Raw genomic sequence first — 16,967 nt, forward strand, 5'->3', positions numbered from 1 at the left:
GACTAAGCTATCTGGAACGGGAGTCCTAGAGGTCCTGAGGGTTCCAGATAAGAAAACCAATGTAAAGTCAGGATCGCAGGACCCTCAGAGACGACCAGGCGTTTACTCAATGTGAGAGTAAGAGAGCTTTATTACAAGAGTAATTGAACTCAGGAGCCAAGTCTCACTGACACAACAGCAGAGAAGTACAACCCCGAGCACTGAGTAAGCAGGGGTTTTAATGGGAAAGGCTGCAAGTAGGGGTTTTCATGACAGCAAGTGGGGGCACATGTTTCCATGACAGAAAGCAGGGGGGTTCATGCCTTGACGTTATAGGATTGGGTAAAAGCTGTAGGGGCGAGGTGACCTTTTACATAATCATAATTATAATTTTTCTAAATTACACCTGGAAAGTTGGGGAGAATTTTCCCAACTGAATCTCATTGATTATTGCTAGGGAGATTGTCTCTCTTTTTTACTAACCATTTATTCTATTATATTTCCTGGAAGCTGTTGCTAGGAGAGTTAACTTTGTTTTCTGCCAGGTGCATATTCTGTGATATTTCCTGGTACCTGAGTACAGCTCCCAGTCAAGATGGCTCCTCATTTCAAAAATGGAGTCACCCAGGCTAACTTAAACTCTTCACTTGAACTCTTCAGTGCAATGCATTTGGTGGAGACCTCAGTTTACACATTTTAATCACCAAGTATTGGTTTCAAAGAAATTAATTCCCCTCTTTCCTCGGTGATGTTTGTCTAAAGCACTTTTACTCCTGAACATGCCATTCAATTCTAACCAAAGCTCTGGTCAATACATTCCCAGAGGAAGGGTTATCTGAAGAAAAAGACTGAGCCCATCATATTATGGTGAATGGACTGTGCTCAGTTCTCCAGGCCTTAAAACATGCCTGAAATATAAAGCTGAGGGTGTCCTGTCAAAGGACCTTTGGCTTGTTCACCATAATGAACCTGTTTCAAGTTCTTGAGATTGGCTGGATGCTCTAGCAGACACCTGCTGGGTCAGCTGCTCATGAGACAAGGCAAGAGGCTGGTGTGAGCTCATTCACTTGTTAATAGGTAGAGAGGATGTAGCTCAGTTGACACTGCTTTGCTAGCCTGCAGGAAGCACTGGCTTCCATCACCAGCACTGCCTTTTCCCTGGACAGAATTCTCTCCTGTAATCCCAGAACTAAAGAGGAAGGTAGAGGGCAATGAAGGGATCAGCTCAGCTCCCTGGCTGGAGAAGATGGAATCAACAGTGGAAGCTGGGCATGGGAGAAGACACACATACTATGACAAAAGATATGAACTGGAGGATTGCCATGAGTTTGCCTTAGCCTGGGAAAGATGAAGAAAACCTGTTCCAACCAACCAACAACACTAAGAGCTGTGGCCAGGTGCCAAGAACAGTGAATCCTGGAGAATCAGGCAATGCTGTTCTCCTAGCTGCCACTTCATTCACTGTCAGCCTGGGAGCCTCTGGACAGCACCCCAGGTTCAGCATTGTCCCATTCAGCTCCAGTCAGTGCTAGAAACTAAACATTTAAATCTAAAAGATAATACAAGAATTGAAAAACATTCTAGGTTTGAAAAGCCTGGCAGAGCATTTGCCTTCTGAGTAAACAGAGATCCATTTTTTTTTTCTTTCTGATTTTCCTCTGTTTTTTGTTTGCTTTTTTGTTTGTTTGTTTGTTTGTTTTATTTTGTTTATGAGTCTGGAATTCACGTACCCAGCAAGGAGTCTTAGCTGTCCTTGAATGTCTTTCCCTCCCTCTGTCTATGAAGAGTAGTGGATTACAGGTGTGTGCTCCTGTGCCCCATTGGTGGAATTCTGAGATATTTTCCAGGCTTCATGCATGACAAGCCCTGTACCAACGGTGGCAATCCCAGAACTCTTGCCCACAGTTGTGGACCCAGGAAGGGCCATGTAAGAAGTCTGTAAGATGAACTTACACTAAGCACAGAGAATACTGAGGTCTGTTTCCAGCTCACTTTATGTAATTAACTGGCTAATTTGTTTATTGATGTAATATGCTTTTCAAAATTAAAATGTACTTTTTGAGGGGTAGGAGTTTAATCACATTACAGCCTGATCCCAGCCCCCTACCTCCTTTCCTCCCAGTATTCATGCCCACCTCACCCATTTCCCCCCACCTTCTTCTCAGAGAAGGGGAGGCACCTAAGTAGTACCAACCCATCCTGGCACCTGAAGTCACAGCATGACTAAGCGATTTTCTTCCACTGAGGCCAGACAAGGCAGCCCCTCTAAGGGAAAAGGATCCAAAGGCAGGCAACAGAGCCAGAGATATTATTATTATTATTATTATTATTTTTTAAGAAACTGAATAGGCCAACAGATGCTTTGCAAACAGTAGCACAAAGCTTGCAAAGCTGCAAAGTCTGGTGATGTAAGTTTGATCCCCAGGACACATATTTTGGGAGAAGAGAACACATCCACGAATGTTATTTAATTTTTGTTTGTGTGTTTTAAGACAGGGTGTTATGTAGCTCTGGCTGTCCTGGAAGTCATTATGTAGACCAGGCTGGCCTCTAACTCACAGAGATTTGCATGCTTCAGCCTGGAAGTTCTGTGATTAAAGACATCACCATCTTCCGGGCTTTATTTGATTTCTAATTATTGGTGGGTGGGCCAGTTGCCATGGTGCACCTGTGGAGGTCAGAGGAAACTTTTCAGATGTCTGTGTTCTGCCTGGGTTCCAGAAATCAAACTGGAGTTGTCAGGCTTGGAACAAGTGCCTTTACCTGTTGAGCCTTCTGAGAATCTGTGATTAAGGGAATGCTAAAAGGCCATTTCATGCACTGAGTTTTCACTGCTTTCTTCAAGAAAGCACCTCTGATTTCTGTTTGTGATTTGATGCTGGTGTTTGACAGGTTCTCACTGTGTGGATCAGGCTGGCCTGAAACTCACAGAGGTCCTCCTGCCTCTGCTTTTGGAGTGTGAAATTGAAGGAGTATACAACATGCTAGGATGGCACAGATTTTTAATAAAGCTCTCCCCACCCCAGGCAAGGTGTCACTGCACTCTGGATGCCCTAGAACATTCTCTCTGTAAACCAGGCTGGCCACAAGCTCTCAGGGATATACCTGTTTCTGCCTCCAAACTACTGAGATTAAAGGCAAGCACCACTACGCAGGGCTAGAAAATATGTTATCATTGTGTGGATCAGGCTGACCTGAAACCCGCAGAGATCCAGCCTTTGCTTCTGGACATGAAAGGTGTGTACCACATGCTGGGATCACACAGGTGTATTAATAAAGCTTTATTGTTTGTTTGACTTTCATCTCATAATGCTTTGCTTCACACTTTGAGAGAAAGTATCCATCTTGGTCATGATGGTTCTAAACCCCTTGATTAAGACATCATCCCAACAAATCTTGATAACTTCTAGAATTAGAGTTTGTTCCTGCCTAACTCAGCCCTCTCACATCTGCAAGGTATTAATGTGGGTGTTTTGTTTATTTGTTTTTCATTTTGTTGTTTTTGTTAAAAAACAAAAATTTCATCCTGTGATCTTTGGCTAACCTAAAACACACTACTTACTCAAGTACAAACATACACAATGAAACCCACAGTGAAACAAATATACACACAGACACTAACAAGGCACAAACTTGAATAACCCATACATAAATAAGTACATGCAGATGCTCATACAAAATGAGTCAATCAAGCAAACAAACAATGGAAAGTTCAGTGTTTATTAGTTAGTTAAGTTTTGGGTTTTTTTTTTTTTTTGCTTGTTTATTTTTTTTTTCTAGACTTGTTTTTACTGTGCATAGCCTTGGTCATCCTGACACTGGCTTTGTCCACCAGAATAGCCTTGAACTCATCAAGATCTGTTTGCCTCTGCCTCCCAAGGGCAGGGATTAAAGACATGTGTCAACACACCCAGCAGAATCTTGACTTTGTAGTTCAGTGCTTTGGATTCCAAACAATCTACAGTATGATTCAATTAAGCTACAGCAGGGAAAGTCAATCTTTATAGGATGAAGTGGGTGGAGACTCATTGGACCACTCAGAAATTGTGGAAGGGAGGTGGGGTTACATTGGGAGGGGCAAGGAGGAAGGTGTATAAAAGCAGTAGAGGAGCCATGGTAGAACATCAGAGTCCTAGAGCCTGCAGTCACTGCCTGACCTAGCTGGGAACAGGAGCCTTGTGACCAGTGTTCATATCAGGTAAGTCACTCACCTCTATCTGGAGGCCTCTTGCATGATGGCCTAGCCTTATCACCAATTTACATTTCCAATTTAGAATTTTTAGACTTGGTATAATTTGGTTTTAATGAGAAATGGTCATTACATGGGAATTTACATGTCAGTTTCTTTGTTCTGTTGAGTTTTTAGAGACAGGGTCTCAAATAATGAAGGCTTGTGTTGAACTGTATATCTTTTTGCCTCTGTCCACAGTTCTTTTTTAAATTTTATTTTATTAATTACACTTTATTCATTTTGTATCCCCCATAAGCCCCTCCCTTCTCCCCTCCCGTTCCCACCCTCCCTCCCCTTTCTGCATGTATGCCACTCCTCAAGTCCACTGATAGGGGAGGTTCTCCTCTCCTTTCTGATCTTAGTCTATCAGTTCTCATCAAAAGTGGCTGCATTGTCCTCTACTGTGGCCTGGTAAGGCTGCTCCCCCCTCAGGGGGAGGTGATCAAAGAGCAGGCCAATCAGATTATGTCAGAGGCAGTCCCTCTTCCCATTACTATGTAACCCACTTTGACACTGAACTGCCATGGGCTACATCTTTGCAGGGGTTCTGGGTTATCTCCATGAATAGTCCTTGGTTGGAGTATGAGTCTCTGGGAAGTTCCCTGTGTTCAAATTTTCTGGTTCTGTTGCTCTCCTTGTGGAGACCCTGTCCTCTCCAGCTTTTACTATTTCCCACTTCTTACATAAAATTCCATTCACTCTGCCCAACAGTTGCCCATCAGGCTCAGCATCTGCTTTGATAGTCTGTAGGGCAGAGGCTTTCAGAGGCCCTCTGTGGTAGGTTTCTAGTTTGTTTCCTGTTTTCTTCTTCTGGCTTTCAGAAGCCCTCTGTAGAAGGTTCCTAGGTTGTTTCCTGTTTTCTTCTTCTTCTGATGTCCATCCTCTTTGCCTTTCAAGATGGGGATTGACCATTTTAGTTAGGGTCCTCTCTCTTGCTTAGTTTCTTTAGATGCACAGATTTTAGTGGGTTTGTCCTATTTTGTATGTCTATATGAGTGAGTATATACCGTGTGCGTCTTTTTGCTTCTGGGACAACTCACTCAGGATGATCCTTTCCAGGTCCCACCATTTACCTGCAAATTTCATGATTTCCTTATTTTTCATTGCTGAGTAATACTCCATTGTATAGATGTACCACAGTTTCTGCATCCATTCTTCAGTTGATGGGCATCTGGGCTGTTTCCAGCTTCTGGCTATTACAAATAAAGCTTCTACAAACATGGTTGAGCAAATGTCCTTTTTGTGTACTAGAGCCTTTTTTGGATATATGCCCAGGAGTGGTATGGCTGGATCTTGAGGAAGTGCTATTCCTAATTGTCTGAGAAAGCGTCAGATTGATTTCCAGAGTGGTTGTACAAGTTTACATTCCCACCAGCAGTGGAGAAGGGTTCCCCTTTCTCCCCAACCTCTCCAGCATGTGTTTTCACTTGAGTTTTTTTTTTTTTTTCAATGCAGTTTATTCAGGAACCTTGAACAATCCTCGGACCCTGGGGAAAGCCAGCCCACAGCTTAAATAGCTTCTGGGTAGCCAACCCAGGCGTGCCACGTGGGCAATGCAGATAGGTCCACATACATGGAAGCAAGCCAGATCCTCAGCCTTAGCCAAATGTGGAATTGTTCGTGACAGAGAGCACTCACCATCGGGAAGTCACTTGAGTTTTTGATCTTGGCCATTTTCATGGGTGTAAGGTGAAATCTCAGGGTTGTTTTGATTTGCATTTCCCTAATGGCTAGTGAGGTTGAGCATTTCTTTAAGTGCTTCTCTGCCATTCGGTATTCCTCTACAGAGAATTCTCTGTTTAGCTCTGTTCCCCATTTTTTAAGTGGATTATTTGGTTTGCTGCTTTTCAGCTTCTTTAGTTCTTTATATATACTGGATATGAGTCCTGTATCAGATAAAGGGTTGGTGAAGATTCTTTCCCAATCTGTAGGCAGTCACTTTGTTTTGATGACAGTGTCCTTTGCTTTGCAGAAGCTTTTCAGTTTCATGAGGTCCCATTTATTGATTGTTGCTCTTAGAGCCTGTGCTATTGGTGTTCTGTTCAGGAAGTTTTCTCCTGTACCAATGAGTTCTAGGGTATTCCCCACTTTTTTTCTAGCCGATTTAATGTGTCTGGTTTTATGTTGAGGTCTTTGATCCACTTGGACTTCAGTTTTGTGCAGGGTGATAAGTATGGATCTATTTTCATTTTTCTACATGTAGGCATCCAGTTGGACCAGCACCATTTGTTGAAGATGCTATCTTTTTTCCATTGTATGGTTTTGGCGTCTTTGTCAAAGATCAGGTGTCCATAAGTGTGTAGGTTTATTTCTGGGTCCTCTGTTCGGTTCCATTGATCCACCATTCTGTTTCTATGCCAGTACCATGCAGTTTTTAAAACTGTTGCTCTATAGTACAACTTAAGATCAGGGATGGAGATACCTCCAGAAGATCTTTTATTGTAGAGGATTGTTTTAGCCATTCTGGGTTTCTTGTTATTTCATATGAAGTTGAGAATTTTTCTTTCCAGGTCTGTAAAGAATTGTGTTGGTAATTTGATGGGAATTGCATTGAATCCGTAGATTGCTTTTGGTAAGATGGCCATTTTTACTATGTTAATCCTGCCAAGACATGAGCATGGGAGATCTTTCCATCTTCTGATATCTTCTAATTCTTTCTTCAGAGACTTGAAATTTTTTTCATACAAGTCTTTGACTTCCTTGGTTAGGGTTACTCTAAAGTACCTTATGTCATTTATGGCTATTGTGAAGGGTGTTGTTTCCCTAATTTCTTTCTCAGCCCTTTTGTCTTTTGTATACAGGAGGGCTACTGATTTTTTTGAGTTAATTTTGTATCTTGCTGAAGGTGTTTATCAGCTGTAGGAGTTCCCTGGTAGAGTTTTTGGGGTCACTCACGTATACTATCATATCATCTGCAAATAGTGATAATTTACTTCTTCCCTTCCAATTTGTATCCCCTTGATCTCCTTCAACTGTCTTATTGCTCTAGCAAGGACTTCCAGAACTATGTTGAAGAGATATGGAGAGAGTGGGCAACCTTGTCTTGTCCCTGATTTCAGTGGGATTGCTTTAAGTTTCTCTCCGTTCAGTTTGATGTTGGCTATAGGTTTGCTGTATATCACTTTTACTATGTTAAGATATGTGCCTTGTATCCCTGATCTCTCTAATACTTTAAACATGAATGGATGTTGGATTTTGTCAAATGCTTTTTCAGCATCTAGGGAGATTATCATGTGGTTTTTTTTTTCTTTCAGTTTGTTAATATAGTGGATCACATTGATGGATTTCCATATATTGAACCACCCCTGCATACCTGGAATGAAGCCTACTTGGTCATGGTGGATGATATCTTTGATGTGTTCTTGTATTCGGTTTGCGAGTATTTTGTTGAGTATTTTTGCATCAATGTTCATAAGGGAGATTGGCCTGAAGTTCTCTTTTTTTTGTTGGGTCTTTGTGAGGTTTAGGTACCAAGGTGACTGTGGCTTCATAGAATGAGTTTGGTAATGTTGCTTCTGTTTTGATTTTGTGGAATAGTTTGAAGAGAACTGGAGTTAGCTCTCTTGAATATTTGGTAGAATTCTGACTGAAACCATCAGGTCCTGGGCTTTTTTTGGATGGGAGAATTTACATGACTGCTTCTATTTCCTTGGGGGATATAGGACTATTTAATTGATTTACCTGGTCCTGATTTAGCTTTGGTAAGTGGAATTGATCAAGAAAATTGTCCATTTCATTTAAATTTTCAAATTTTGTTGCGTATAGACTTTTGAAGTAAGTCCTAATTATTGTTTGAATTTCCTCAGTGTCTGTAGTTATGTCCCCCTTTTCATCTCTGATTTTGTTTATTTGGATGGTGTCTCTCTGCCTTTTAGTTAGCTTGGCTAGGGGTTTGTCTATCTTGTTGATTTTCTCAAAGAACCAGCTCTTGGTTTCATTGATTCTTTGAATTGTTTTATTTGTTTCTAATTGATTGATTTCAGCCCTGAGTTTGATTATTTCCAGCCGTCTACTCCTTTTGGTGTGTCTGCTTCTTCTTTTTCTAGGGTTTTTAAGTGAGCCATTAAGTTGCTTGAATGCACTGTCTCAAATTTCTTCTTGAAGGCACTTAGTGCTATGAACTTTCCTCTTAGCACTGCCTTCATTGTGTCCCACAAGTTTGGGTATGTTGTGTCTTCATTTTCATTGAGTTCTAGGAAGATTTTAATTTCTTTCTTTATTTCTTCCCTGACCCAGCTGTCTTTTAGTAGCAAGTTGTTCAGTTTCCATGTATGTGTAGGCTTTTTGCTATTTCTGTTGTTACTGAGGTCCAGCTTTATTCCATGGTGATCAGACAGGATACAAGGGATTATTTCAATCTTCTTGTATCTGTTGAGGCTTGCTTTGTGACCAACTATGTGGTCTATTTTGGAGAAGGTTCCATGAGGTGCTGAGAAGAAGGTAAATTCTTTTGAGTTTGGGTGTAAGGTTCTGTAAATGTCTGTTAGGTCCATTTGATTCATGACCTCTGTTAGAGATATTGTTTCTTTGTTTAATTTCTGTTTAGTTGACCTGTCCTTTGTTGAGAGTGGGGTGTTGAAGTCTCCCACTATTAGTGTGTGGGGATCTATGTGTGGTTTGAGTTTTATCAATGTTTCTTTCACAAATGTGGGTGCCCTTGTATTTGGGGCATAGATGTTCAGGATTGTGATGTCTTCTTGGTGGAATTTTCCCTTGATGAGTATGAAGTGTCCTTCCCCACCTCTTTTGATTAATTTTGGTCAAAAGTCTATTTTATCAGATATTAGAATGGCTACTCCTGCTTGTTTCTTGCATCCATTTGCTTGGAAAGCCGTCTTCCATCCCTTTACCCTCAGGTAATGTCTATCTTTGTGACTTAGGTGTGTTTCTAGTAGACAACAGATTGCTGGGTTTTGTTTACGCATCCATTCTGTTAGTCTGTGTCTTTTTATTGGAGAATTAAGTCCATTGATATTGAGAGAGATTAATGACCAGTGGCTGTTAAATCCTTTGACTTTGATGTTGGCTGTGGTCATACTGTTGTGTACTTGGTTGCTTTTTCTTTTACTGTAGTGGGGTTATTTATTTCCTGTGTTTTCTTGGATGTAGCTAGTTTTCTTGGGTTGTATTTTCCCTTCTAGTGTCTTCTGTAATGCTGGATTTGTTTGTAGGTATTGTTGAAATTTGTTTTTGTCATTGAATATCTTGTTTTCTCCATCTATGAGGACTGAGAGTTTTGCTGGGTATAGTAGCCTGGGCTGACATCTGTGTTCTTTTAGGGTCTGCATGATATCTGTCCAGGCCCTTCTGGCTTTCATAGTCTCTCTTGAAAAGTCAGGTGTGATTCTAATGGGTTTGCCATTATATGTTACTTGGCCTTTTTCTCTTGAGCTTTTAGTATTTTTTCTTTGTTCTGTATACTTACAGTTTTGATTATTATGTGGCAGGAGGATTTTCTTTTCTGGTCTAATTTATTGGGTGTTCTATAGGCCTCTTGTATTCTTATTGACCTCTCCTTTAAGTTGGGGAAATTTTCTTCAATGATTTTATTGAAGATATTTTCTGGGCCTTGGTGCAGGGAATCTTCTTTTTCCTCTATTCCTATTCTTAGGTTTTGTCTTTTTATGTTGTCTTGAATTTCTTGGACGGTCTGTGTCAGGAATTTTTTAGATTTAACATTTTCTTTGACAGATACCTCTATTTCTTCCATTGTATCTTTCACACCTGAGATTCTTTCTTCCATTTCTTGTAGCCTATTGGTTATGCTAACCTCTGTAGTTCCTGCTTTCTTCCTTAAGTTCTTTCTTTCCACAATTTCTTCCATTTTTTTTTTAATTTTTCCAATTCTACCTTCAGGTCTTGAGCTATTTTGTTGGTTTCCTTCACCTGTCTGACTGTATTTTCATGTTTTTCCGTCAATTCCTTCAGCTGTTTGTTTGAACAATCCACTGTTTCTTTTATTTCATTCAGTGATTTAAGCATTTCCTCTCTAAAGGCCACAGACTGTTTGGCTGCAGCTTCCTCTATTTCTTTTTGTATTTTATTTGTTTCCTCTGTTATCTTCTTCATGAGCATAGATGTTAGGTCATCTTTTTGAATTTCAATTATGCTGGGGTGTCTAGGGCTATTTGCCCCTGGATAACTGGGTTCTGGAGATGCCATATTGCTCTGGCTTTTGTTGGTTGAACTTTTACGCTGGCCTCTACCCATTGGGCTATCTTAGTTGTTTGAACTCAGTTTCTGGTTGTTCCTGGACTCTTGTAGTGGAGAGAATCCCTTTGGCAGGAAGATGATTTTTCCTGAAGGAAGCCTTCTCAGCTTTTTGGGTATAGTCACTGGATGGCCGGTGGTTTTCAGGAGTTGCTACAGCTCACCTCAGGCATAGAAACCTGGGTGGTAACTGTGGTCCTGATTAGTCAAGAGGGCTCTCCTCTCACTGGGAGAAGTCCTGGAGACAGCTGCCCTCCTTCTGGGTTTCTTGCTGTAAATTTAGACATTAGCTCCTGTAACCTGTGTGTCCCATGGTTTGGTCGGTTTTGTTAGGGATAACTGGTTGCCCCTTGGAGCAGTATCTGGGGGTTGATCTCAGAGTTTCCGGTCTTTTGTAGGTCTGAGGTTGGGGCTCTGTGCCCCAGAACCCAAGAGGTAATCTGTGGCAGGTGAGTACTGCTCTCCTGGTAACAGCAGACTATCTGGGGCACAGCAGTTCCCTGGGTTGGGCTAGTCTGTGGGACCTTTTCCGGGGATATACTGGGTTGCCTAAGTCCATCCCCTTTGCTTCGTTCCTTGTTCCTTGGGAGGGTTTCTCCAGACAGTGACTCTAAGACTCTGGTGTCTTGGGGCACACAGTTCTGTCTGTAAAGAGTAGTTGGTACAAAGCAGGCCTCTGGGCTGGCGGAGCGTGCGTCTGCCTGCTATTCTGTGGGGGCTGGGTTCTGAATATCTCTGTGCTCCCTGCTTGGGCCCGGATCTGTGATGGCTGGGCGTACTCGCCTGTTTGCGATCTGCAGTCTGCTAGACTTTCCCCAGGCACAGCCTAGGTGACCCCAGCAGCACGGTTTCTTCCTTTCCTGTGGGGCCCTCTCCAGGCAGGGGTTCCCAGTCCATGTTTCACTGGGGCACACAGCTCGTCTGTATGGGTGAGCTGGGCATGCAGCTCTCAGCTCGGCGGGAGCTCAGTTAGGATGGTGGCGGGTACCCGAGGTCCGTGAGACCTTTCAGGGAAAGACTGGGTGACCCATGATCAGACTCACAACTTTGCTTCCCCATGGGGTTTTCTTGCGACTGGGACTCACAGTCTCGGGCACCCTTGTGCCCACCAATCAGCCTGGGAAAGTGATCGGGACACGCAGGCTTGCTGCTCCAGCCGGGAGACCCAAAGCCCGCATTACCCGGGATTTCTTCCGGGTTCTGGCTGGGCAGCCGAGAGTGGACCCGACCGATTCCCACGCTGTGGGAGCCTCCCCTCACCTGGGAAACACGATCGCTGCAGTTTTAGGGCCCAGAGTTCAGTCTCCTGGTTGCTGCATGGAGAGTGCTGTCCAGCTTCTCAGACACAATGCTCTCACGGCGCCGCCATCTTGGCTCCCCCCCTGTCCACAGTTCTAATCTCATTCTGGAATTTCAGTTAGGATGTTAAATTAGAAAGTAGTTTAAGCCTTTGCAGTATCTTAAACTATTTTTTGCAGATTATGGTTTTGCAGTTAAATGAACAGAAAATTTTCTCTTAATTGTCCTCTACAAACAGTGCTGGGGATGGCTTCATGCAAAAACCCATGATCCAGCTGCTCTGGGAATGAAGGCTATAGAAAAGTGGTTGCTCAGCCTTGTCTACTTGATTGAGATTGTCAAAAACTAAGACACACACACACACACTCATCCATGTGTGTGCATGGATGAGTGTATGTATGAGGAATGGTAGTGATGCAGCACACAGCAGGCTCATCTGAAACTAGAATTAATGTCCTGAGCACAAGAGATTTCACTCCAGGCTAGATCTGGCTGCATAAAGAAAACTTATCTCTATATAAAATTAGACAAACTGAAATAGATAACCTGAAAATGTGACTGAATGGTAGAACACTTGTGTGGTGGGAAAAACCCCACTGTGGAACAACTTCAATGAAGGCAGTTAAAACACTGTTTTGTTGTTGCTGTTTTGTTTATTAAGACACAGGTTTCTCGGTGTAGCCTTGGCTATCCTGAACTAACTTTGCAGACAAAGCTGGCCTCCAAATCACAGAGATCTACCTTCCTCTGCCTCCCCCAGGACTGGGCTTACCTGCATATCCCACTGCATCAGGCTGACATTTAAAATCTTATTTCTCTTCATTTTCCCTAACCTGGACTAGCCTGAAATATACTACACAGGTTAGGCTGACCTGGATTCCTTCTGATTCTTGCTCCAAAGAGCTGGGATTATGGGTTTCTACAACGTTGTGTGCCATCAATGCAGTGTTTTAAAGCAGACTACAGTAGTCAGGCATAGTGGGGGGGAACATCCCAATGTTCCTTTCAAAGCTGGAACAAAGTGAGTAGGCACAAGCATGGGCTACAATAATGAGTTTCATTCAGGTTTGGAAAGGTAACCAATACCACTCAAGACTCCTTTGCAGACAATTCCTTATTTAAAATTGTAAACAAAACAAAGAATGTGGATGATTTTTTCTCATTTCTTTTCTTCTTCTGCACCCAATTCATCTCCTTGTAGCCTCTGTCCACTTGGCTTCTCATCCAATACTCACATTTTGCACATGCTGTCATTCAGAAGCATGGCTTTCCAGTTGCTTTTGTGATAGTTACATCTCTCAATTTGATTTTGCATTTCTGACATGGTATGACAGTTTATCCAGGTGGCCACAAATTAGAGAACATTTACCACAGTTCCTCAAAATAATATGATGTAGCCCTGTAAGACCTCACTAGTCTCTAACAGGATGAGAAATAGTGCATGCAGACAGGCTTCTCATCGATTTCCCTCAGTCCTTCCCAAAAGGGATCAGTCTCTTAAAAGTACAGTAAGTATGAGTTGGCCCTGTGACATTAGCACTATATGTCCTTGAGGTCCTAGAAATTTATTCAGTGCTTTTTCCTGTAACAGCAGTCTGCTCTGATTGCATGCTCCTGCATAACCATTGCTCTGACTAGGCATGAGATTCAGAGGAGCAGGGGTGGGTACCTGGTGGGACAATAGTTATTGTGTTTCTGTGTGGGCAGTAATGAGAGAATTCAGATGCTGAGAGTGATGGAAGTATGGCTTACAGACCACCAGATTGGATAACTGGGCAGTAAGAGTTCTCCATTATTGCCAGAGCATGGAATCTAGCCCTTGGGTTCCTGTGATGTGGGAGAAATAGGAATTTTCAGAACTTAGGCTGAAACTATGTCTCCTAAATGCTTCACAGGTCCCTTCTGACTGAATATCTATCAGGATGAGCATCTACAACCCTCCCACACTCCAGGAGCTGGCCATGCAGGGGCTGCTGAAGAATGAAGCCTTGGCCATCTCTTCTCTGAACTGTATACCCATTATGCTCTTCCCACCACTGTTCGAGGAGGCCTTCAAAGGCAGACACACAAAGATATTGAAGGCAATGGTGGCAGCATGGCCCTTTCCCTGCCTCTCTGTGGGAGTACTGATGAAGACCCTTGAAGTGGAGACCTTGCAAGCTGTGCTGGATGGCATAGACATGCTGCTGACCCAGAATGCCCGTCCCAGGTAAGCAAGGCACAAGGAGGCTAGAAGTGGAATCACTGGGCTAGTGGTAAGACACCGGTGTGGTCAGGGAGAATGGGGTCAAAGTGGATGGAGGCTTCTGATATCATGGAATTGGAGGTCTGTGGAACTAGTGTTCAGATTGAGAACTGTGATAAATGACTGTCAGGAATGTAGGACATCTCAGAGAAGATGAGGCCCTAGTAGGATGAGCCTTTTCCTGTCTGTCATAGATGTGGAAGAGGCGAGTCCACACCAGCTGAGTGGAGGGAAGCAGGGTAGGTCTCCTGATGTAGCTCAGGGAAAGCATTCTTGCCTGGCAGGTGTGAGGTGCTATGACGGAGCTGACATTAGAATAGTGGGATATAAGCTGCCTCCAGGTAGGTTCCTGGTTTCCATTATGAAATTTCACCTTTTCTCCTCAAAAAAGTTGGAAGATTCAAGTGCTGGACTTAAGGAATGTGCACCAGGATTTCTGGGATGTGTGGACTGGAATAACCAAGGGAGTCCACTCCGAAGATTCTGGAAGAGAGAAGCAACTAGTAAAGTCCCTTCATACATATGCCCTGTGGCAGCCTTTGAAGGTGGTCACTGACCTGAGCCTCTGCTTCCATCTGCAAGAACACCAAACATGCTTGTTGCAGTGGGCCCAGCAGAGAAAGGGCACTGTGCAGCTTTGCTGTGTGAAGATAGAGATCTCTGACTTCCCTGTGGAGACCATCAGGGAGGTTCTAGACATTTTTCGACCACACTACATCGAAGAATTGGAGCTGTTTACCAGAAAGGTCCTGTCCTTCTTAGGTCATTTTGCACCTTTCCTCGGCCAGATGAGAAATCTCCGAAAATTCTATTTAAGTCTCAATGACTTGGTTATGGACAGGGAAGCTTTAGACAAGTGTCTTTACAAGTTCCTTACTCAGTTCTCCAAACTCAACTGTCTCCAGCATCTCTACCTGAATGGTGTCTACTTTTCCTCTGACAACATGAAACAGTTGTGCAGGTAAGGCATGATGGGGAGATGTTTCTGCCATGTCAGCAAACCCTTTCCTTGACTTTGAGCATTAGTGAGCACCTGAAGTTTGCCAGCCACATTGGATTTTACAGTGACAGACTCATAAAACTATCAAAGTGTAGATTGTTATTTTCTTAACTGAGCTCTCTTGAGTTCCCCTTTCATTTAACTGAGTTTGAGCTAGATAGGAGATTTGTAGAGAGCTGTGTTCCAGGTATGTGAGTTGCATCAGTGGTTAAGAGGCAGTGAGTGATTTTTGGGTGCTCCAAAAATTTAATGGAAGGGAACAGAACAGAGCAGAAAGCCCTGAGCTGGGGAGGAGCCACAACTGCACAAGTGCAGAGGGAGCTCAGTACAAAGCTGTCTGAACAGGAACCAGTTTGTTCCTCTATTGACTTCTCTGTCAGTCTTTTGTTCCCCTGAAGGGATGCATGATTCAAACACAGGTTGGAACTTTGTGGGTGGAAATTGGGTGTTGCTGGGGTGTATTTCATCACTTCCAATGGAATAGCACTGAAATCGGGAATAGAGGTTGTCCTAGATAGTTGTTGTAGAGATGAACCCTCTTGGACACATGGCAAGATGTTGGCAGAGACATTCTGTGATGGTCCTTTCTGATTATGCCCTTTTCCCATGATGTGGCAAACTTTAGTTCTCTGTTTGAAAGAGTAAGGATGGGGAGATGTGGATCTGTGTCCTGAAACCATCCAGCTGAGAGCTCAATAACGCAGGAGACAATGATAATAGCAAGCACCAGCAGGCTGTACCCTAAATGTTGACCTTCAGCATAAGCATAAATTGCTTTTGCATATTTTTGCACTGTCTCAGTGTCAACCTTACTAATGTCCTCCAACACAATAACTTATTTCTTGCTTTTTACCTAGGTGTCTGAAGACCCCATTGGAATCCTTGTCTATCACTCAATGCCCTCTCTCACAGTCACACTTGAAGCACTTGTCCAGGTGTCCGAAACTCTATCAACTGAAACAACTTGACCTCAGTGGTATACTGTTATTCGCCTCACTTCCCACAGGTCTCCGAGTCCTCCTAGAGAATGTGGCAGACACTCTACAAACCCTGGAGTTAGAGCACTGCAGCTTGGAGGACTCCCACCTCAGTGTCCTCCTGCCTGCCCTGAGCCAGTGCTCCCAGCTCACCAGGGTCAATTTCTGTGACAATCCCTTCTCCAGGTCTGCACTAAAGGACCTTCTGCAATGCATGGCCACTCTAAACCAGCTGGCTGTAGAACTGTACCCTGCCCCCCAAGAGTGCTATGATCACCTGCGTAATATCCTCGTTGACAGATTTGCACAACTGTGTCCTGAGCTTCTAGACACAGTCATGGCCCAAAGGCAGCCCAAGAAAATCGCCTTTGCTACAACCATCTGCCTTGAATGCAGACATCGTTGTGTCTATGACATGAAGACCATACTTTGTCAGTGTTGGCAGTAAGAAGGAAAAGGTTGCTTCTGGATGCTGAGAAATCAAAGTCAAGTAGAGGACCTTCATCAAGGGGTTCCAGAACAGGTGGCTTTTGATGCAGTTTGGTGTTACAGGATATTTGATTCTATTGTGAACCCCAAGACCGAGAACAGCAAAAATCCTGTTTCTTGTTGTAAAGTGGTTCAGCCCCTGTATAACACCTTTAACCCCAGAACTTTCTGATTATTGTAAACAGATGGTTGTGGTGTGGCTCAGGCTAGCACACACCTTTATTTCAAGAGCTTTCTGTAAACAAGAGATAAATAAAGTTAACCCTAGTTCAAGTGGCAGAGCAAGAGTCTGACAGTGAATGAGTAAAAAGGAGAGACTTGGATTGACAGGTGTTTAAGACAACAAGGAAAAGAAGATGGAATTTTGGAATTCAGCTTTTGGCTTCTTCTCTGGGCTGTGAGCTGAGTAGAAAGGTCAGTTTGGTGCTTTCTCTGCCTCTCTGAGCTAGGAAGGTTTCACCCCATTATCTGGCTCCTGAGTCTTCATTAGTAAAATATAACAGATGGAATTCAGTTTATCAATCAACATCTTGGAGC

At 43.1% G+C, this 16,967-nt stretch overlaps 1 protein-coding gene across 1 annotated transcript; it reads left to right on the plus strand.

Moving 5' to 3' along the window:
- The first annotated feature begins 13,641 nt into the window (after window positions 1-13,641).
- LOC132646758 (PRAME family member 12-like) lies at window positions 13,642-16,389 on the plus strand. The gene is made up of 3 exons (XM_060365249.1): window positions 13,642-13,928; window positions 14,356-14,925; window positions 15,822-16,389. The coding sequence occupies exons 1-3, from the start codon at window positions 13,642-13,644 to the stop codon at window positions 16,387-16,389; spliced, it is 1,425 nt and encodes a 474-aa protein (XP_060221232.1).
- Window positions 16,390-16,967: the final 578 nt, after the last annotated feature.

Source organism: Meriones unguiculatus, chromosome 12, assembly GCF_030254825.1.
Source record: "Meriones unguiculatus strain TT.TT164.6M chromosome 12, Bangor_MerUng_6.1, whole genome shotgun sequence".
NCBI lineage: Eukaryota > Metazoa > Chordata > Mammalia > Rodentia > Muridae > Meriones > Meriones unguiculatus.